Source organism: Chenopodium album, chromosome 27 (genome assembly GCF_948465745.1).
Source record: "Chenopodium album chromosome 27, dcCheAlbu1.1, whole genome shotgun sequence".
Taxonomy (NCBI): Eukaryota; Viridiplantae; Streptophyta; class Magnoliopsida; order Caryophyllales; family Amaranthaceae; genus Chenopodium; species Chenopodium album.
The window spans coordinates 20,653,933-20,676,202 of record NC_137860.1 but is presented as its reverse complement, the minus strand read 5'-3'; the positions used below and the strand labels follow the sequence as shown (position 1 = coordinate 20,676,202).

The following is a 22,270-nucleotide window of genomic DNA, read 5'->3' as shown; positions in this document are numbered from 1 at the left end:
AGTGCGATGGTCGCCGACAAGCCAGGGAGTCAGCAAGGTGCCGACCGTCGGAGGTGGGAGTCAGGGGGCGGCGGTTGTTATGTTGTATTAGTGGTGGCTTTTTTTTTTAAATAACTTTTTTAAGTTAATTGATTAAGCAATGAATAATTAAATCAATAATATAAATTAAAATTAAAATTAAACTTATATTTGACCAATCATGAAATGGACAAGTGTATATTAAATTTTTTTTTTTAAAAAAAAGTTACCTATTCAATAAGTTACAAGTCACCCGGGACCATTAAAAGAAAATTTAAATTAAAGTTCGGATTATTAAAAATAATAAAAAAATTGGGATTATTTTGGGCGAATCGAGCAAAGTTGGGATTATTCATGTCAATTTTTCATTTTATTTAAGTCAATTAAATTGCCTAAAACAATGTGCCGATCAAACTATAACACTTAAAAAAACACGGAAGTAGTTACTTCCTCCGTTTTTTTATTTATTGCACCACTTGCCTTTTAAGGAAGTTTCACATATATTATTGCATCATTTATATTTTAGGAAACAAAATATCTCTGTTCACACTACAAATACCCAATATACCTTACTTTTGGCATTTGATTCTATAGTTTATGCTTACATTACATGGATAACTTTGTAATTTTATCCCTCTCTCTCTTCCCTTTTCCCACTACCAAAAATATGTGTGCCAACCTCTATGGTGCAATAATAAAAGAACGGAGAAGTATATAAAATGATATGATTGATTGATTATTGATTATTGATGATTTATTGAAGCTACGGAGTAATTTTTTAAGATAAGTCACGTGTTGGCGTGTTGCAACATACGGAGTAATTGGTAAAACAGAAAAAAAAAAAAAAAAAAAAAAAATTACAGCTACTGAAAACGGCCGACCTACCTTCACCCCCTTCTCTATTGAAACGCACTCCACGTTCTCAGGCGACTTCTGTTGTTTTTATCTTCCATCGAAGCAGCATCTAAGGTAAGATGTTCGTTTCTTCTTGTAATCATCGAATATCAATTTCACAATCTAGCTCTTATTGTTGATTTAATTCGCAGTATACTCGATTATTGAACTATTGTTCATTATTACTAAACTCAATTTTTGTGAGCTTATTATTTGAATCAAATTTTTGAAATTGGAGCATTTCTCCTTAAAATTTTGATATTGGAATGAATTATGGTTAATGTTATGATCGAAGTTAGAATTGAGACTTTACTTTCTGGGCCCTAATAATAATAATGTATGAATCAGGGTGCAAGTGTATGGATTGTAGCTTGAAACCATGTACTACAACTTGTTCGATTGTATTGGATGCTCAAAATCACAAGTTTAGGGAACTGTTGGTTGATAGGCTCACCACTTTGCCTGATGATTTGTTGATTCGGATACTCTCTTTGCTTCCCACAAAAGATGCTGCTGCTACTTCTGTTTTGTCTAGGAGATTAAGGCGTGTTTTCGCTTTGATTACGAGCCTCGACTTTGACGTTTCACCTGTATCTCTTTGTTTGAAACGTCCCTACGCAACTGAACGCTTCTCCACTTTTGTCACCTTTGTTGATACTGTCCTCCAATCACATATGTCTCAGTATCTTTCCAGTTTCAAACTTGGAGTTAGCAGCAAACGCTCCCGATTCGCACATGGCAGTCATTGGTGTCAATGTCATAGAGGTTGTCTTCCTGACTTGAAATTTACACGATTTCAAGCGTGGATATCTTTTCCATTGACTTTTTGTAGCCTTAGGGAGCTTGACCTCTGTATTAGAGTGAAGGAACCAGGCGATGCTCAGCTGCCCCCAGCTATTTTCATGTGTGAAACGTTGCAAGTGTTGAAGCTTGAGGTCAACCTTGGCCTTGATCAAGTAATTGCCATGTCATCCTATCGACTACCACGCTTGAAAATACTCTGCTTGAAAGTGTTTTTTGTTTCTGATGATGACTTTCTGCCAAGGCTAGTTTCAAGCTTCCCCTTACTCGAAGACCTCACCTATGAAGCCTCTACGAACCATGCCTATCACACTTCTATCTATTCTACTTCCCTTCGGAAATTGTGTTTGCGTATAATGAATACTAGAGCTGCTGAGTGGGATAACAGTGACTTATTTCTTATCCATGCTCCTAATTTGGAGTATCTTGAATACTTGGATAATATAGCATGCAATTACTCTATCCCATTAATGCCTTGTCTTGTGAAAGCAGATCTAACCTTTGACGATGACTTAAGACACGAAAGTATTCTGGTTTCTTTCGAGAAATTAATTAGCCTTTTCAGACCATTGTCATGTGTTAAGCATTTGTGTTTGTTTGGCTGTATTTTGAGCTGTCTTATGGAGGTATGTATGTGAAATCTCTTATTCTATTATTGGTTAAATTATTCTATGAATCTTGAAATCTAACTCTGTTAAATGTTTACCTTTGGCTGAAGGTGTTCGACTATGCTGGCGAAAAGTTCCTAAAGGATCAACTGCCCATGTTTCCTAATCTGAAGCATCTGGAATTGGATTATGCTTTTCAATATATCTATTGGAATAGTATGTTGTTGCCACTTCTTGCCTGTTCGCCTTCCTTAGAGACAATTATGTTTCGTGGGGTTAGTGTGTGGTTTCAGTATTTGTTTTTAGAATTCGCGGAATGGATTATATAATGGTGATATGATGTAACCGTAATATGTCTTCTGATTTGCAGGGGCTCATGGAGTATAGTTTTTGTTACATTGATGAAGGGAGACAAGTGGCACATGATCATGATCCCCTAGATGAATTTGGCTATGAAAAAGAGTCACTAGAGCTGGAACTGAAGTATTTCAGAACAGCTCAAGCAATTCCTTCATGTGTCAGGAATCATCTCAAAAGAATAGTGATAAAAGAATACTATGGAGTATTAGAACGAGAAGTAGAAATAATCAAGTTTTTCTTGAGACACGCATTCGTCTTGGAGGAATTGGTCGTATGCCGAACTGAGAGAACTGATGCTCCCTTCCCAGATCAGTTGCTGCTTGAAAACACCATAAAGAATTTACCAAGGGCCTCGGTAACCTGTTCAATTCAAGTATTGTGATCAATTGATCAAAATGACGCCTTACAAGATAATGTTTCATAAATTACCCGTCAACTTTTATTACTAGTATAAATTTTCTCTATCCTACTCTATTATATTTTGGTACTTTCTCTATTTTTACTTGCTACATTTCTGTTTTTCATGTTGGTCAATGCTTTAGTCAACCATTTATATCTTTTAGTTATATGTTTGTGATGACAATGGCGCTAGACAATATCATCGGAGTGAGGATAGAAGATACTTGAACGGTGGGATAAGGGCGGTGGTGGTAGCGGTGGTTCCCTTGATTGTTTGATTATTGTCAATGCATCAATGTGAGATACTTTCGGTAAGATCCTCAATTTCAAAATTGTGTTTTTCTGGGTTCCAAAATAATAATATTGTAATTTGGTTTTATTAATCCACAATTGGGTTTTCGCCTTCGCTCATAACGACATTCCAATAGTCGTTTAATCTGCATGCAAGCTTTGCAATTACCTGCAATTTTATCGTCATTATCGAATAATTATTGAGGGGTTTTATTGAAATATAATTTGGAAGATTTAGGGTTTTAGTTGCTTTTGTTAAAGGTTTGGTATATTAAGTTTGAACTTTGATTATTTGTTATTTGGGTGTATATTTGACTGAATTTTCTATTGCTGCTAATTGAGATTATTTCGAATTTGGAGTATCCTACTTTCACCCAATTCACAGATTTTCATGAGATTAGTTGATGGGATCTCTGGGCTTTTTTATTTTGGTTCTGAATTCTGTATTTGGGATAATTTAATTTTGAGGTAGAGGTTGTGTTGATTGTCATTAGTTATGAATTGGATTATTTTTTTACTTGCATGCGTTAATCCTAGTCTTTGTCATCCTTTAATTGTTGATTTGTGTTATTATAATGTTATTTACGGTAGAATTGTTTTTTTTTTTTTTTTTGATCCATCTTCAATTTCATTTACTATAGCTTTCCAAAAGATTATTGTGTTCTTTCAAAAGAAGGTCGTAAATTAATCAGCTTTTGGGTGATTAAATTCTGATCTATTATAGGTAATATATAAGAAAAAGATAAAATTCCCAATTTTAAATATATTTTTTGCATATTGGAAGCTATAAAGTGATTAGTTCATTTCCTTTTTTCTATCCTTTACAATCTGATGTGACTATTTGAAGTAATGTTTTTTATAACCTTGTGTATAATTCCTGCTCCCCTGCATTGATTATCTTTGTAGTCATCTAATTTACCTGTTTTTTCTTTCAATTACTACTAACATGATTTCATTTTCGCCAAAAGGGTTCCGTTATATGGAGAGTTGAAGTTGGCTTTCATTATCCACCTCTGGTATCCACATACAAAGGTAATTAATTAACTAATGCTTATCCCTGATGTGTAACTTTGATGTTAGAGTTTAACTGACAGAAATGTGGTATGATGCAGGGAACTTCTTATGTGTATAAGAGCTTATTAAGGCCATATTTGTCGAAACATGACACGGATATTGGCAAGAACCTGCAAGAGTTGAGATATAGAGCTTGGGATGTAGCCATTTTACTGCTGGCAAAATTTCATTGAAGTGGGATCATCAGCAATTTTCGATGTGTTTGATTACATAGCCAATCGGTCTTCTGGTCTTAGAGGCGGTGACACAGGGGTATGATCCTTTCTCAATATTTGTCGTCAGTCTATTAGATATATACAATTATACATTGAGCCTACTAAAATTGTGCCAGAATCATACATGCCTCAGCTAAAGTCGAATGCCTCATAAAAGGACGGAGTCAATAATTCACTATGATTAACCGATGTTTGATGTGTGCTAAATTACATGTCTAAAAGTTAGAATTTGCACTTCAAACTTCTGAGACAGGCTAAGGAACCTTTCCTTACTAATTTATACCCATTATTGTCTTCTTTAGGTATTTAATTATCATGGGGTAATGTCTGTACAATTGAAAAACATGTATGCAATGAGTCAGTTGGCATTGAAGTAGTGTTATAGACACTCTTTCTGGCAGTTCCTTACTTAAATCTACAGTTTGATTAGAAACTATTAAGTTGGAGAGTAGGGATGATCAAGATTCAGCTTTATGTTTATTTGGATTTACAGTTGATTAGAAACTACTAATTTGAAGAGTAGGCGAATTTTCATTGTTTGTTATCGATTGATTAAGCTTCATGTTGTTTATATGGGTTTTTATTTGTGAGTTGACTTGTAAGTATTTAAAATGAAAGATTTGATTTCTAGGGTTTACTGTTTATCCATCTTTTTTGTTTTCGCTTGGAGTACATAAACAAAGCTCTAAGGTTCTATTTGCCTGAATTTTGTTTTAAAGTTCTTAACTGGGGTTGATTAAGTTAGGATAAACTTGATGTTTTGAGGATCTAATCGAGCTCTACAGATTATATATTAACTTGATTTTCTACCTTAATAAGTAGACAACATGAATAAACTCTGGCTAATTATGAAATGCCGCTCTCGAATTTGTCTTATAGATATAAATATTTGTAGGTTTGGAATTATTAATTTTCTGGGATAATCTGAAATTTGTAAGGCCAACTGAAATACTTCTGACAGGTAATGAAGCTGGAGTGTAGCCACAATTAAACCTTACGGTAATGTTACCAGAGAATCATGTGGATACTTGCTTCTAATAAAAATAATTCAAACAATACTTGTATCAAATGAAATAATTCAATCAATACCCACCATAGTGTTATATGAAGTATTTTGTTATATGATGGTTTTTTAGTATTAGAAATTTATTGATGGATTAATATGCTCTGTTTTTCCCCTTTTTTGGTAACCAATTATTAGTAAGACGGTAAGACCATCAATAATTGCATAGAATTGAAGGGCAAATAAAATGCATGATTAAATTAGGTATCAAGGTGCTACTTGGTTATTATTTGTTCGTATAAGACATTTTTAAGATACCCATTTCTAGAATATGTGATTTTTTTATTTTTACAAACACTTTATTAAATACACAAAATTGTTAAGAATGAGTGACAGTGTGTGAGGGAGGGGGGAGTGGAAGGGATAAGTTGAGGGTGGTAATCTAAAAATGGCAATATAGTAAAAGGTAAGTGAAAAGCCACAGAAGTAGAGACTTTAGAGAAGAGAGAGAGAGGAATAAAGAAAAAAGAGAGAAGTTTAATGGATTGTTTTAAAGTATAAGATGACTACACGCAAGGTGGAAGATACTTTCTTAAATTTTTAAAATGTAGAATCGTCCTTCTTAGTTTCCCTGCATTTTTAAAAAGTATAATCAATTTATTTATCGTGTTGAGTGAGGCCAGTATTAACTTTGAGAACCGCACTTTGGAATGTGCGAATTGGTGCATAGTGTAAAATTGTAAAAAGGTAGTTGTGAATTGTTTTTTTTCATAGTTGTTCCTGCTGCTTTCCAGCTTCGAGGCAATACCAAGTTAGACTTCTTGATATTTGATCAGTAATGGCTGTTTGTCTGATTATTCTAAATTCAAATAAGAGAATGCGTATAATTTTTTCCTAGGACTCTTAAGAAACTTGAAAGCTATTGCAATAATAATGGGATTTCAGAATTGGTGAACTGTGAAATAATGTATCATTATGGAACAAACTGATATAAACGATTCTTATGTGTTACCATTGTGTTGTAAAAAAAAAATCCTTTTGTCTCTGCTTTTCTGAGCCGACCCCCATTGCTCTATTTGATTAACAAGTTATGTTAATCAAATGGCTTATTTTTAAATAAAGCGAACAGTGAATGCAACATCTAAGCTTTCGTTGTCTGATGTAACATGCCATGGTGGACGCTTATGCCGAATCGGATGGAGATAATGCTAAAAGAGGTTAACTGTAGGAGTTGACAGGGTGACGAAAAGCTTACTCCATTGAAGCTTCTACCATTGAAGCTACCTCTTTCCTTCCCCGATCCACCGACACTATCATCTTCACCGTGTCCATCTTCCACCACACCGCTTTCTCATCTCCACCTTTATTCCACCGACACCACTTCCTCATCTCCACCTTTATTCCACCGACGACAGTACGATCTCCGTCGGCGAATTAAACCAAAACCCTGTGATTGAAGGGTGAACCTAAGGGCAAGGTCAATTTGACGCCGTTGGGTACTTGGGTAACAGTCGTTGATTCAATTACAACTAGCCTTTTTGACCCGTTCGATGCATGGGTTGTTGCTTAGGTTATTTTATAAAGACTATTTTATTAATGTAATGAACACTAATTAGTTTAACTTTAATTTATTATAAATGGAAATTTAAAAAGAAAGGATTAAGAGAGGTAACATGTGGCATATGAGTGATTATGGTGACATGTGGCTTATTATAAATTGTGGTTTGTGTTTTTAAATACTAATAATAAAGTATAGAAGTATAGATAACTTTAATTTATTATAAATGGGAATTTAAAAAGAAAGGATTAAGAGAGGTAACATGTGGCATATGAGTGATTATGGTGACATGTGGCTTATTATAGATTGTGGTTTGTGTTTTTATAGACTAAGTATAGATATAGATGTATCAATATGTCTGTGTTAATTTGTCCCAATCAGCACACACATCAGCATCCGCATTTTACCGGTTTGCCCCCATTTACTTCAGGTGTTTCTCTATTTTATCCCTTGATATGGTTTATAAACATATTAAATTGATAAAGTTGTATTTTCTGTGCTTTTCTGCCCTTTTGTAGAACTTTTTATTGCTTTGATTTTCTCAGAAATTTCATGAAAAATGCATAGACAAGGGTGGACTAAGTTGGTGACTCCTATAATGTGTACCTTTGTACCTTTGTTTATTTTCGGAGAAGGGATGCTTTATAATCTTCTTATTGTTCATTTTGTAATGATAAATTACCTATTTCTCCCTTTCTTCAGATAAATCTTCAGAAACTCTCAAATTGAAAAGTGTTGGTGGCATGGACCAAATATTATCTACGAAGAATATGAAGTATAATTCCTATGAATATAGCTTAGTTTTTATAGAATTGAACTTTGAACATGTATAGTAGAAAATACATTTGTACATAATATTCTATTTTGAGTTTGATTTAATTAGATACTTATTAAACTTTGTTATTATTTACCATTAATAATTATACTTTAATTTTTCCAATAGTTTGTACTTTTATTATGAAATACAAAGGGTGCCATTTCCTCCATTAGGTACTCACGTTATTCCAAGAACAACTCATCTAATTAGTAGAGCATTTGACATAAAAGTTCAACATTATGATAGAATCGTGTGGGATTAATGAGTAATTACTTTTTAAAATGTTTGTACAATTATAGGGAAAGAAAGAGAGATATAAAGATAGAGGGGGAAAGAGAGAGATAAAGATAGAGGGGGAGAGAGATAAGGTTAGAAAAGAACAAGGAAATAGAAAGGTTGGAAGAGAGATAGAGAGAGGGGCCGAGAAAGAAAGAATGGACAGAAAGGGCAATTTAAAAGACAGGGTGAAGGCTTGGAAAAGTGAAAGAGGTCGGGAGGAAAAGAGCGAGAAAAATTGGAGAAGAGGAGTGGGGAAAAAAGAGCTAAAAGAAGGTTAAAGTGCAACCTATAATTTTCAAAATCTTTAAGAGGATGAAACAAGGATAAGAAGGATTGAGAATTTTCAAAGCTTTTTATAAATTTCAAAACCTTTTAAAAGATTGAACAAGGACAATTCATCTAATTAGTAGCGCATTTGACATAAAAGTTCAACATTATGGTAGAATTGTGTTAGAGTCATGATTAAGTATTTTTTTTAATGTTTGTACCACCATAGAAAGAGATAGAAAGATATAAAGATAAAGGAGGAGAGAGAATGAGGGAATGGAACCAAGAAATAGAAGGGTTGAGAGAGAGAGAGAGAGAGAGAGAGAGAGAGAGAGAGAGAGAGAGAGAGAGAGAGGTTAGCTAGGAAAAGAGAATGAGGACGGGAGTAAAAGAACAAGAAAAATTAGGGGAAAGGAGTAGGAAAAAAAAGAGAGAGAAGGATAAGGTGCAACCTATAATATTCAAAGCATTTTAGAGGATGGAACAAGGACAAGAAGGATCGGGAATTTTCAAAGCCTTTTAGAACATGGAACAAGGACAAGTCATCTAATTAGTAGCACATTTAACATAAAAGTTCAACATCATTGTAGAATCATGTTAGATTCATGAGTAAGTACATTTTAAAATGTTTGTACAACCCATAGGGAGAGAAAGAGAGATAAAAAGATAAAGGGGAAGAGAGAGAAGAAGAGAAAGGAACCAAAAAATAGAAGGGTTGGAAGACAAAGAGAGAGAGAGGGTCGGGGAGACAAAGAGAGAGTGCAACCAAAAGACAAAGTGAGCAATTCAAAAGAGAAAGGGGGTAGGCTAGGAGACAAGAAAGAAGTTGGGAGGAAAAGAGCGAGAATAATTGGGGGAGAGGAGTACTGTCACTCTTGCCTCGTTTATAGCAATTCTCAAATTTTCAAATACATATCACTTCAATACTATCATTCAACTATCCACAACCAAATGCATGTAGGCTACCTTCCTTTTGAGACCTCAAGTCGTTCTTTATTCCATCCAAATCCTCCAGGTTGTTCCCAAGGTGATTGTCATTCATCAGAAACATGGACTTTTCAGAAAATTCCTTCTTCCAAGTTGAAGAATTTGGTTTTCCACAATAGTCATGTTTTTCACTCTCCTTTCCAAGTTGGTCTCTTTAAAACCCCAATCTGATGAATACCGAGACTTCTTATCAAAATCCCATGAAGATTGAGACTTTTCAACACTACTCTTGGTTGTCTCCAAGAGGATTTTGCAGTAGACCTACCAACTCCACTTTCCTTCTCTGACATCCAGCTACCGGCAGCTTCATGCTTGCGGCCTGCCTTCCTTTCAGTCCTCCAAGAGCAAGAAACACCATCTCCATTGGCTTTACCAGTTCTCCAGCCACAAGGACTAGTATTACAATTTTCCTTGCTAGAACTCCACCTATCAGCACTACTTCCATTGTTCTTATCCTAAAGAAATTGGTTTTCCCTAAGAATCTTGTTTTCACTGTCCTTTCTTAAGTTGGTCTCTTCCGTTTCCCAACTTAATGAATACCCAAACTTCTTATCAGAATCCCATGAAGATTGAGACTTTTCATCTTCTTTTTTAGCATCTCAGTTACTCAGACCGTCTTCACCGACACTCTTAACATTACTTTTTGGTTATCTCCAAGATGATTTTTCATTGTTCTATTTCTTTTGAATGTCCCAACTTCGGAACCTACCAGCCCGACTTTCAATCTCTGACTTCCAGCTACCTACAACTTTATGCTTGCGGCCTACCTTCCTTTCAGTCCCCCAAGAGCTAGAAACACCATCTCCATTAGCTTTACTAGTGCCCCAACCATGCCTTGTGTTATAATTTTCCTTGCTAGAACTCCACCCACCAGCTGTAAATCCATTGTTCTTATGCTGAAGAATTTGGTTTCCCCTACTTTTTCTTCCACGATCGTGTTTTCACATGGTTTATTATATTTTGCACTTCCTCGATCTTGTAAGTCAGCTAACGACAGTGTCATAACTGAGGCCAACACTCAGCAACAAAATTTGACTCACATGAAAAATATAATATCTTATGATATTTTTTGTTTGGTAGGAATCATCTAGCTGTATGAATGGGTAAATCATCATCTATTTTTTGATACATATTAGTTTGGAGAGTATGTATGTCTTCTTATAAACAACTTTCGGGTGTTCAAATTGATCTGAATTTTTAGGAGCTTAAAAAATGCTGAATAAGGAAGTTTAAAAAATCAATCATTTTGTAGTTTTCTTTACTTCTGTAATTTATATACTACAGCAAACTATAAGACTCTTTTATCATGGTAGTGTCTTGAATATAAAGTCTATGGTTTGAGAGAAGCACAAAATAATGTTTCATTTGTTAGATAATTAATTTATTGATAAAGGTTTTAAATGATTTAGATCCCTCTGATTATTCCATGCAATTTATATTGCTATTAATTTTAAGTTCTTAGCATGATAGTTTCTTGAATATAAATTCTATGGTTTGAGAGAAGCACAAGCTAATATTTTATTTGTTATTAGATTGGTCTATTGTTAGTTGAGGCTTTTGTTGTGACTTGGATGTGAAAGCATGATAGTGTCATGAACATTATTCTATGGTTTGAGAGAAGCACAATTTAAGATTGGTCTATTAATAAAGGTTACCGAATTAATGTCAACAATATCGACACCTTTTATTTTCCATATTGGACACGCACGCGATAGGACGACTGGTTTTTTTGTAAGAATGTGTACTTTACTTAAAATTTAATGCTAGTAGTCAAATTTAGTTAGTGATGAGTTAATTAAGTCAAACCATGTCAAATATTTTGAATTGGAGTATTTCATAATCAAACATCTATAATAGTGCTCTTATGGAATCAATTTTCATACCCCCTTTGTTTTTATTCATAACTAGGTTAGGTCAAGTGCCATGCACGGTAATTTAAAATAACTACTTTAAATTAACACTATATCAAATTTTATGACTTTCGTATGCTATATTTATATTAATTGAATGCTCAAGAACAATAACAAAAATGGTTAGAAAAACTAACATTAAGAATAATCAACATGTGTCGTTCTTGGCAAGTATTATTGAAGTATCTATAGAGTATTACTTGATTAAAATTATATTCATAAATTATTTAAGGAAATAACAAAAGCATCATTTGTAGATTTGATATTTGTATTTCATTGTTTAAGTTTGTAGTGTCTATTATGTAATTAAGAATTAATCTTGTTGTAATTAACGTATGTAGTATTTAAAATATGTTTCCTAAAAAAAATACTCCATATGTCATAAATTAGGAAAATTTGTGAGGAAAGTCCTTTTAAGTAGACCTTTTTGTGACGAAGGCCCTTTTATAAAAAAGGTGGCACAAAAGGTCCTTATATCATGTTTGGGTTGTGAGGAGGGGCTGAGTTGCACCCGCAAACCAAGAGAGAGATTCTACTTCACAAGTTTAAATGAGGATCTATCCCAAAACCATATGGCAATAGGAGGAGTAGCCCTTTAGCCTCATAAGGTGTTTAACTCTCTCTTGTTTTTTTTACAATGTGGGACACTTACATATGTTATTTGGTATGATACACTTTATCAGGGTTGGAGTTTTATGAATGGTTTTCGAATTGAATATTTTGCTCTCTTTGTTGATATGCATTTTCTTCCCTTAAGCTTTTAGAAAGTAAAAGGGTATTTAATGAGGTTGAAAATGTGTTAATTTGCATGAAAATTGATTGTATTTTTCCTACTATTGAAGCTTTTGATGTGTTAATTTGAGCTTATGCTGATTTTGGGTAAGTTTATAAGGCTAAGGAATTGTATGGATTAGTGAATGATAAGTTTGATTGTATGCCTAGTGTTTATGCTAGCAATTTATTGCTTAATGATTTGGTGAAATGTTATCATATGGAGGTTGCACTAGATGTGTATGATGAAATGTTTAAGAGAGATAGTGGTGGTGGTGGTGGGAGGTCTTGTTTGGATAACTATAGTACAAGTATCATGGTGAGGGGTTTGTGCGAGTGAGGGAAAGTTGAGGAGGGAAGGAGATTTATCAAAGATAGGTGGGGAAAGGATTGTGTGTCGAATATTGTGTATTATAGCTCTCTAATTGATGGGTAATGCAAGACAAGATGAGGTTGCGAGGGCAAATTGTCTTTTGCAAGAGATGAAGCTTAGAGGGTTTTTACCTACTGTAGAGACATATGGATTTAAGATAAATGAACATTGCAAAGAAGGTGAGATTGAGGAGGTTGATAAACTTTTGGAAAAGATGAAGATTAGGGGATTGAAAGTCAATGTTCAAATTCATAATAATATAATTGATTTCCGGTACAAACATGGTTGTTCAGTGTATCCTTAGGAAGTATGTAATTCCTCAAAAGATCAGCATTTACACCCATATGAAAAGCGCTAGGCTCAGCAAGTCCATCTTCATCCTCCAAAATGGCGGGTCTAATCCCCCCCCCCCCCATCGCTTCCTGACCCTCATGTTGAGGCGATTTCTCTTTATATTCTTGTAATTTCTTTTTCATTTGGAGTGCCTATCCATAGCCAAATGGTGATTAGGGCACTCATTTAAGTATTCTATAGATCCATGGAATGTATTGTCAACATAAAACATGCATGCCAACTCCATAAATTCCCCCATTCGGCCCAATGTGCAACATTTGAATGGGATGCAAAAGATCTTCCCTGGTAAATTCAAAATTTCATTCTAAAAGGGTGGTTGAAAAAGTCTGACAGGTTGAATTTTTAGTCAGAGAAAGCAAGAGAGAGAAATAAAATTGACTTAGTGAAGAAGGAAGATTTTGAGTGAATGACTACTCATATTTATAATCACCCTCTCTCTAAAACCCTCATAAGCTTAAATTCGCTTCCTACCCTTAATGATCCCTTTTCTATTCAAACTACTATTTTGACTTTCCTTAAATACCATTGACTTTAAAATTTCCTTTTCTAAAATAATATGCCCCAATATTTTAAAATTATAAAATAAAGTATTTCCAAAATAATTAAATTGGATCTTTCATTAAAATAAAACTCTTTTAACAAATAAAACACCATAAGTAATTCATTTCGAGTTTTTTTTAAATACTTTAAGAAACACTTATTTAAATTAAAATTTATATAAAAATACGGGGTATTACAATGAGTGTTTAGCAAAAGTAGTGGTTGCAATGCTAAAATATATCAAAATTCATATAAATATTTTGTTTATAAATGTTTGGCGAAAGTAGCGGTAGCTGTTAAGGTAGCGAGTAGCTGTCAATTAGTAGTTGGTAGAGGTTAGCTGTTAAAGTAACGGTTGATAATATGCATGAGTGTTTGACAAAAGTAGCGGTTGCAATACTAAAATATATCAAAATTCATAAATATATTGTTTAAAAAGTAATAAAAAAATTTCAAACACTACCCACTACTTCTAAACGCCACTTTTTTGACGTTTGAGAAAAGCTACCTCAACGAACCTCTATCGCTAACAACTACTCGAATCGCTACCTTGCCAAACACTCTCATATTTTTATTAGTAGTGTTTTGACTGGTAAAAACACTAACCGCTACCTCAAATGCTACCTCCAAATAGGGCCAAAGTAATGAAAATTTGTCAAATGATACCCGTTACTTCTAAACACTACTATTTTAACGTTTCAGAAACGCTACCTAAACGCTACCTCTATTGCTAACCGCTACGGAAACCGCTACCTTGACAAACACTCACAAATTTTTTCTAGTAGTGTTTTGACTGGTCAAAACGCTAACTGCTACCTCAAACGCTACCACCAAACATGGCCTAATATTTTGTACAATTCGTGCACCACACGGGCACTATACTTTAGTTTATGTTTTAGCTTGGTACATTTCAACACGCTAACCACTACCTCAAACGCTACCGGCCTACCACCAAACAGGGCCTAAAAAAGTATGGAAAAAATTATAAAATAATATATTTACCAACTTAACTATTTAACCATATAGTAAGGATACATTTCTTTATAGTAAGAAAATCTTGAATATATATCTTTCAATTTGACATAATTGATTAATGAAAAATTATCAAATGTGAAATTAAAAATAAAAATAAATATGCCATTAGGGTTCAAAACAGAAGAAATCTTGAATAAATATACTCTCTCCGTTCCCTTTTGATAGTCCCTTATGGACAAATTTTAGTCCCAAAATGTTCACCCCATTTGCTTTTTCCAACAACCATTAATATTAATTTTTTGCCAAAATTCGCTCCAATTTGCAACAATACTTGTACAAATTTAAATTTCCCATGTAAATTTTGTTTCCCAATGTACTTTTATTACTTTTTCTCTCTACTTTTTTCCATACCCAATGTAAATTTACTTTTTCAATGTAGTTTTACTATTCTTATTTGTGTTTATTAATTTCCATGAAAAATGCCCATAAGGGACTATCAAAAGGGGACGGAGGGAGTAATAAATATATAACCTGTAGTCATAAAAGATAAAGAAAACAAACAGTATCTTTTAAATTGCTTTATTTGACATTATATAAGAAATTTTGGACCAAATTATTTTTTATATTTAAATATAGTTTTAATTTATACTCCGTAACAGAAAGTAAAAATCCGTGCATGATACGAGATCTAACCTAATTTTGTATAATTCATGCACTTTACGAGCACTATACACTTTAGTTATGTTTTTTTACTCGTACATTATTTAGGGAAATCGCTCCATTTACTCGTCCATCCTCAAACAAAAGAAGAAGAAAAGAAAAAAAAAAAAAAAAAAAAAAAAAAAAAAAAAACTCTCTTAAATTCTCAATGCGAAGTCAAAACGTTCACTTGACTGTTTTCATCTTCTTCTCTTCTCTACTCATGCTCTACCATACAAGTCTTCCATAATTGCTTGCATTCCTCTCTCTCTTTTTCGCAATTTTCATAAATCACAATTCAAAATGCCCGATTCACCACCACCTGAACCACCATCATTACCACCACAACCACAACTACAACCAAAAGAATCGCAAGAGTCAGAATCTCAAAACCCTAACCCTAACCCTGAATCTGAGGACCCATCTCAGAATCCAAAACCTTCAACCCCTGAAACTCAAAACCCACCTCCAGAAAACCCATCTAATCAACCTCAAGAAGAATCTGAAGAACCCCATCTTGCAGATGAAGATCAAGATGATCCTGAACCGGAACCGGAGCCCGAGAATGATCAGTCAGAAGGTATGAATGTCTCTGTTTCTCCTCATCATCCTTCAATGTCGTCTGAAACTCAATCTATTTGGCAAGAATTTAAGGGTGTTAATAACCCATCTGCTTCTGTTCGTCGTACATCCAAACGAAAGAAGGGGAATAAGAATAATCATGTTAGTAAGATTGCTTTGGAGAGGAAAATGTTGCAATTGTCTCAAGGTTTTAAGCCTATTCCTTTTGTTCCTCGAAAAGTTCTTGACTTTTCTAGGTATGAGGAGTTTTTGAAGAAGTTGGAGTTGTGGGATTTTGCTCATATTGAATTTGATAGGAATATTAGGGCTGATTTGATTGGGAAGCTAATTGTGAGTTATAACCAGAAAAGTCGGAATAGTTATGTTGATGAATTAAGGATTGGGGTTAGTAGGGCTGATTTGGGGCGGGCATTGAAGTTACCAAAGAAGTTGGATTGCGAAGGGGAAAGTTTTCCAGCAGAATTTCTGTCGTTTCTTGATGAGTTTGTGGCGAATTGGATGATTTTACACGAGGATGAGGATTTGTGGTGTATGCCAAAGGAGATTGTGGGGTGGACAAAATTGATAAGGGATGGGACTCCTCAGAAGGTTGATTGGGCTGGATTGATGTGGTTTATGGTGGATAAGGAGTTGACGCAACGGACTAGCTTGAAGGACTGTTATTATGCGTCGCATTTGCAGCTCATGATCAAGTCGCAGAAGGAGGAGCTGTTTAGGGAGCCTCCTAACATTGAGGTGGAGAAACTTAAGGTGGGAGGTGAAAATTTGGAGGAGGCTGTCACCGTGGAAGATGATGAAGATGGCGGTGATGTGAAGATGATAGATTGTGAGGAATCAGCTAGTGTAGGACAGAAGTTGGAGGATCAAAATATTGAATTGAGGCTTGGCCAAGATTGTGCTGCTTTTGTGGAATGTGATGGTGATGCTGGTGAAGTAAAGGAGGATAATGAGTGTCTTGCTGGTGAGATGGAGAAGGTTGAAGATTTTGAAAAAGAAAAAGAAGAGGATAATATCGGGATTTCTGGAGGTGTCGATGAGGGTAACAAGGTGGAAGGTACTGAGAATGCTGAAAATGTTGATAACATTGAGAATGTTGATCATGTTGAAAGTTTTGATCACAGTGAAAATGTTGATCACATTGACAATGTTGAGCATTCCAGGGAGGGGAACAAGGGTGAGGAAATGATGGGATTTGAGGATGACATGGGAGAAGAACAAGGTCAGGGGCAGTGGTTTTTAGATAATAAAATTGGAGGCCAGCACTTTTTGCAGCGTTGTAGTATGGCCGGGGCAAATGTCTCGGAAGTTAGAGGATTTGAAGATGTTTCTGAAGATGTAGAAGACGATGAGGTTGACGGGGATGGACATGTAGAAGGGTTCAATATCATGCCAAAAAGTCCATTGAATGGTATGACTTCAACAAATCTCATACAAGCATTTCAAACAGGGCAACTGCCTTATTCAACTGAACTTGGGGGTCAGTCTTCTTTAGAGCTCTTGGCATCCAATGCTGATAATGATGTGATGATGGGTGCCCCTTCCATGTTTAATCATATTGGTAAGAGGGAGATCGACAATGAGCATGACATTTCTCACCATCCGCTTAATGGTAATAATAAGAGGATGAGACTTGATGGCAATTGGGAAGATAAACCTCCAGAATTTAACCATTGTGTGGATCAATTACAATATTGGATTGAGAAAGCTAAATTATGCCGTGCAACGGAGAAAAGTGAAGATCAACAAGCAAGTATGGCTCAACAGCACTATATGGAGCAGCAATTATCTGCAAAGGACTGTGAGATTATGCAGTTGAATTACAAGCTTGGTGATCTAGAGAGGATTAAACAGGCGGAAATCAATCGTCGTGATAGGGAGCTTTATCTGATGAACAGTGTGATAGATGGTTATCGCAGGGCTTTGAAACAAACCCAAAAGGCATTTGCTGATTACCGGAAGCGCTGCCAAGTACCTGATGAACCAATCTATAAAGATGCTGGTTTTGGTGGTGTAGTCAAAAGTGTCATGGAATTGGAGAGAGAGAAATTGAAGAAAGATGAAGAAAACAAGGTGATGTGCAATCTAATTGAGGAAACTTATTGGAAAAATTTAGAAGATCTTGAAGGGAAGTGGGACAGTGAGGTTTTGGCAAAGTTCCAGTCTCTTGATGGCAGGCTTATGGATGCTGCAAAGGAAATGGAACTACTGAAAGATCGTTATAAGAAGCGAAAGATGTCAGCAAATAGTCAGACTGAACTGCAAGTTCCTTCAGAATGATGGAAGGTTTGTTAGATGATGTAGAAAAGGTGCTGTATCTCTATCAAGTGTCTTAGTTTCTTTAGTAGAAAATTGCCAGTGTTTAGGAATATGTAAATGCCTAGTACTGATGGCTGTTGCAACAGATCTACCTATAGTTGTATCTACGTATGCCCCTCAGGCTTTCCATATGCTTAATACCTTTGCTAATGAAATTGCTATTGTATCTACGTATGTCTCATAATCTTCTCTTTGTGATATTGCGTGCATATTCTTGTTTCCATTTCTATTGAACATTACAAAACTTCAGGCATTTTCTTAAGAATGAATCGTGAAACCCGTGATTGAAAAGTTTTTATGAGCCCTTCTTTTATCTTTCCCATATCCAAAGTTTTCCTTCTGAACGTCTAAAAATTCAGTATGTTACCAGGTCACTACTTGTATCCTTCTTATTTCATGTTTCAGGAGAATTTTACTTAAATTGTCTTATTGGACAACATTTAGACTACATTGCTTAATAATTCATTTTGATTTTTACCTGTACCCATGACATTGTCTAATCTCCATCTTGGTGCATTGCCAATTTGCCATCTGCATAAAGTGGACAAAATTAGAAGGGATTTTGTCTGATTATATTTGCTAGCATAGCCTTTCCTTCCCTTCCAGTTTTATCAACACCTTCAATAATTTTCCTTCTTAATTCTGTCCAAGATATTTTTCTTCTGCTCTAAACTTTTTGAAATAGCTTGCTTATGTTGTGATTTGTCTTTTTATCTAGGTATGGTCTATGCCAAATACAAATTATGTTTTGTGACAGTCTCATATTATTGCTTTGTCTACTTGGTTTGTCGATTGGCTGAAGACCAACAAGTACTATCTTTTTAACGGTTTGGTTTTTGGATGCATATGTTTGGAATGGTCATTGTTTTGTGCATTTTATTTGCTTTGCCATTTATAAAGAATTTTGTGAGAAAGCATTGAGTTAATTTTCTTTGTCATGTTGTTTAGCTAAACTGGTGAATGAGAAATGCTTTAGTTGTTTTGTACATTTTCACCCAGTTTGAATTTAGTTGGTATTTCATTTCATTGTTGATATTTCTGTATTTGTATTATTTGATAAATTTGCCAGTTTGAGTTTTGGATTTCCTTGAAAATAGAAAATCAGAGTAACTTGAAATTTGACATTATATCCTGTCCTTTGTATATGATCAATGCTACTCTTGTGGGGCTTTGGGAGTAACTGTGTTTCAGTGTGTGTGTTGTGTTGGAGGCCTCGGAGCTCTGTTTTGCTGAGAACATTTATAACCTTGCTTTCTAGGCATGTATCCTATAACATGTTCAGTTTTAAACTTCCTTTTATCCTTGGTGATTGAATGTTAACTAGCTTTGAAGCTAGTAGTCAACTATCGAGTGGTAGCTTAGTTTTAAATTTTTACTCCGAATAAGCTGTATATTTAAATTACCCTCCTTACTATAATGCATGTTGTTAATCCGTTAAGTTACACTGCATTGGAATTAGCATTTTCATCTGCATGTGAGAGAATCATATCTATGTTACAAGGAGAAACCAAAGGAACATTTTTTACATTGTTCTGTACAAAGAATTTCTGACATGAAGTCTCTCATCATTGAGGTATAGTACAGTATACTGGAAGAATACATTCTTTTTTAACCTGTAAGCTGCTCATTTTTATGAACTGTGGTGTCGGGTGGTTGGGGCTGAGCGGTTGTAGGTAGCAAAGATGAAGATGTAGGTGACTGAACAATGTTTTCCGTCTTGTTTAGGTTCTGCTGGTAATATACTTGCCTCAGCCTCTCTATTTCTCTTTTCATTGCTTCCTGGTGAGCTGCCATTCATTGAAGCAATTTGGTGACAAGGTTAAGTTAGGAAGAAGTGTTTCGGAACTTATATATGATACATTGTTTATATTAAACTTACCATCTTTGAAGATTTTATCTTGGGCAAGAGCTGCAATCTTGGCTTTGAGAGTGCTGTTGTCCACGTTTAGAATCATGCGTTGGTGATCCAGGAATGCAACCCTTGGGGACAATGCTGATACCTCACTCTTTTGCAATGAAGTAAAAGTCGAACAAAAGAAAGAGGCTCAAATTAGTGATAAATACTTAATTGCTAGAATTGCGAGACATATGTTGTACTTCGTATGTGGTAGCTCAGAGCCTCAGATGGCAATCAAGGCCAAGGGGTGTGCCCTGATTTTAGCGTCACGCACACTAAAGGCGTGTGGCGAGGATGTTAGAAGTGTGTAAAGAGAAAATTAGAGGTACTAACCTGTAAAGTAGTAACGCTGCGCTCAAGCTCTGATATATACTGCAGCTTCCTTACCCTTGATCTTTGTGCTGATTGTCGATTTGCCAATATTCTGTGTTTTTTTCACATAAGAAAGTGTCCGTTAGTAAAAGAATACACAAATTTATTTATTTATTTATTTTTTTTTTTTTTTTTTTTGAAGAACTACATTTTGAAATTTTGTTTTCCCTCTTGTTAAAAAGGTCAGAGAGGGGAAATTGACTTTGTACCTTTTTTTTTTTTTTTTTTTTTTTTTTTTTTTTTTTTTTTTTTTTTTTTCTGGATCTTGCTAATAAATTAATATCTGCAACATACAGAATTTATTGAAAAAATCATGTAGATAATTTTGAAAAATAATACTACCTCCATTTCTTCTTCTAAGTATAATACCTTTAATAAAAACGACTACTTTTTTTATTAATTGTTTAAATCCTCAATTAAATTGTAACTTTAACTTAGAAAGCATTCTAATGCATTCGTGTCAAATTAATTGATATGTACATTCGCTTTATTTATACATCTATTAATTTATAAATTGAATTGAAAATATCTGTAATTATGAATAAGTAAACATTTTTAAAAGTTGATGTTTTGAAAAAATTTATGATGAAAGATTTTTAACAAAATTGCACACGATTGTGTTTACTCAAGTCTATAAAACACAAAAATTAGTTTAAAAAAACAGTACTCCGTATATAAATAGTGTCAAAAATCAAATTATGTCAAATGATTTAAAGTGAAAACGTAAATTTTTTAAAATCCCAATATATATATGTAATTATTTCTGTAAAAATTGTTATCATTGAATAACCTTAGAAAATCATGAAACATTTATAGTACTACCTCCGTTAATAGTTATGTGCAACTTTGGGGTATTATTTGTGAGATATAAAATATTCCAAAGTTGCACATAATATTTAACAGAGGTAGTATAATTTTTCATTTACCTCTTAACCCTCTTTGGATCAACCACAGGTTGGTGATCAGCATCAACAACACCAGTATCATTACAACCACCACCAGCCGCCGCAGCAGGTACATTGCCACCCTTTTTATTACCACCAACTTGTGCTTCTTCCTTATCAAACTTACGCAAACTCTCTACCTCTTCTGCCTTTTCGCCGTCTTCCACCCTCGGTCTACCTCCTAATTCCTGGTCCCCTTTCCTCGTTATCCCTCTCTTTTGATCCTCATTCGTGCTATTATGATCCGAAGTCGATGACGGATTCGAAGACGACCCTCCTAACTCATTACTAAACATAGACATAAATTGATCATCGTCGAACTTATCAAACTCCTCATCATTGCTGGTTTTACTCCTCCCTGTTAATGTTTCTGGTGGACGGAACGGGCCGTTTAGGAATGGTACTGTCCCCGCCTCGACAAATGCCACAGATGATTCGCTCACCGTCCTCCGGTGTGTTCCTCGCTTCACTGCCGAAAACTGCATGAACTCCTCTACCCACGGCGGGTTCTGCCCCGCCTCCTGCTGCTGCTGCTGCTGCTGCTGAGGGCGCATGAATTCTTGCCATTGTTGTTGTTGTGGTTGTTGATGACGGTGTTGATTCGAATTCTGGGGTATAATGTTAGGAACTTTTGGAGGTAATTGTGCCATTTCTATATACCCTTCGTTTCTTCCCACTCAAGGGATGTTTAATTTGCCAATCTGGTCGACGACCAATAAGGTTCAGATATACACAACTTTATCACAATGTTAAAAAAGAACAATGTGTATAGATATACCAACACTACAACCTCAATAAAAAAAAAAAAAAAACACAGCACAAACTAGGAATTAAGGGGATAGTATTTATATATAAATGTTACAAAATATATGACATTCTTTTTCAGCTTATCAAAAGTATTTCTCCCCTTTTCCTTTTGGCTGAGAATCTGCTAAAATGCACAAGGATAATCACCCTTGTTTTTGT

At 34.8% G+C, this 22,270-nt stretch overlaps 3 protein-coding genes across 4 annotated transcripts; 2 read left to right on the top strand and 1 right to left on the bottom strand.

Annotated features, from left to right (window-relative positions):
- Positions 1–876: 876 nt before the first annotated feature.
- Positions 877–8,221, top strand: LOC145621051 (F-box/LRR-repeat protein At4g14103-like). Of its 2 annotated transcripts, XM_081675786.1 has the most exons (8): positions 877–987; positions 1,261–2,339; positions 2,432–2,596; positions 2,692–3,129; positions 3,274–3,391; positions 4,340–4,403; positions 4,484–4,697; positions 7,924–8,221. In XM_081675786.1, exons 2-4 carry the CDS (start codon positions 1,272–1,274, stop codon positions 3,061–3,063), a joined length of 1,605 nt encoding a protein of 534 aa, XP_081531912.1. In that variant the 5' UTR covers positions 877–987; positions 1,261–1,271; the 3' UTR covers positions 3,064–3,129; positions 3,274–3,391; positions 4,340–4,403; positions 4,484–4,697; positions 7,924–8,221. The 2 variants fall into 2 exon arrangements, with proteins under 2 accessions (XP_081531912.1, XP_081531911.1); XM_081675785.1 differs by having other exon boundaries at positions 2,692–3,391.
- A 7,182-nt stretch (positions 8,222–15,403) lies between these two features.
- On the top strand, positions 15,404–18,261 carry LOC145621367 (uncharacterized). The gene has a single exon (XM_081676100.1). It carries the CDS (start codon positions 15,497–15,499, stop codon positions 18,050–18,052), a length of 2,556 nt encoding a protein of 851 aa, XP_081532226.1. The 5' UTR covers positions 15,404–15,496; the 3' UTR covers positions 18,053–18,261.
- Positions 18,262–19,577: 1,316 nt separating this feature from the next.
- LOC145621448 (basic leucine zipper 34-like) lies at positions 19,578–21,954 on the bottom strand. Its single transcript, XM_081676176.1, has 4 exons — positions 21,287–21,954; positions 20,322–20,412; positions 19,971–20,097; positions 19,578–19,878 (listed from the first exon to the last, which is right to left on the bottom strand). The coding sequence occupies exons 1-4, from the start codon at positions 21,952–21,954 to the stop codon at positions 19,700–19,702; spliced, it is 1,065 nt and encodes a 354-aa protein (XP_081532302.1). The 3' UTR covers positions 19,578–19,699.
- Between the last annotated feature and the right edge of the window lie 316 nt (positions 21,955–22,270).

What these genes read in the sequence shown, in the direction of transcription:
- LOC145621051 (XM_081675786.1), top strand. Translation starts at nt 1,272, where the DNA reads ATGGATTGTAGCTTGAAACCATGTACTACAACTTGTTCGATTGTATTG. An exon ending in TTTTGAGCTGTCTTATGGAG is followed by an intron (nt 2,340 to 2,431) that starts GTATGTATGTGA and finishes CTTTGGCTGAAG; the next exon opens with GTGTTCGACTATGCTGGCGA. An exon ending in AGACAATTATGTTTCGTGGG is followed by an intron (nt 2,597 to 2,691) that starts GTTAGTGTGTGG and finishes TCTGATTTGCAG; the next exon opens with GGGCTCATGGAGTATAGTTT.
- LOC145621367 (XM_081676100.1), top strand. Translation starts at nt 15,497, where the DNA reads ATGCCCGATTCACCACCACCTGAACCACCATCATTACCACCACAACCA.
- LOC145621448 (XM_081676176.1), bottom strand. Translation starts at nt 21,954, where the DNA reads ATGGCACAATTACCTCCAAAAGTTCCTAACATTATACCCCAGAATTCG. An exon ending in GCAGCGTTACTACTTTACAG is followed by an intron (nt 20,098 to 20,321) that starts GTTAGTACCTCT and finishes TCATTGCAAAAG; the next exon opens with AGTGAGGTATCAGCATTGTC. An exon ending in AGATAAAATCTTCAAAGATG is followed by an intron (nt 19,879 to 19,970) that starts GTAAGTTTAATA and finishes AATGAATGGCAG; the next exon opens with CTCACCAGGAAGCAATGAAA.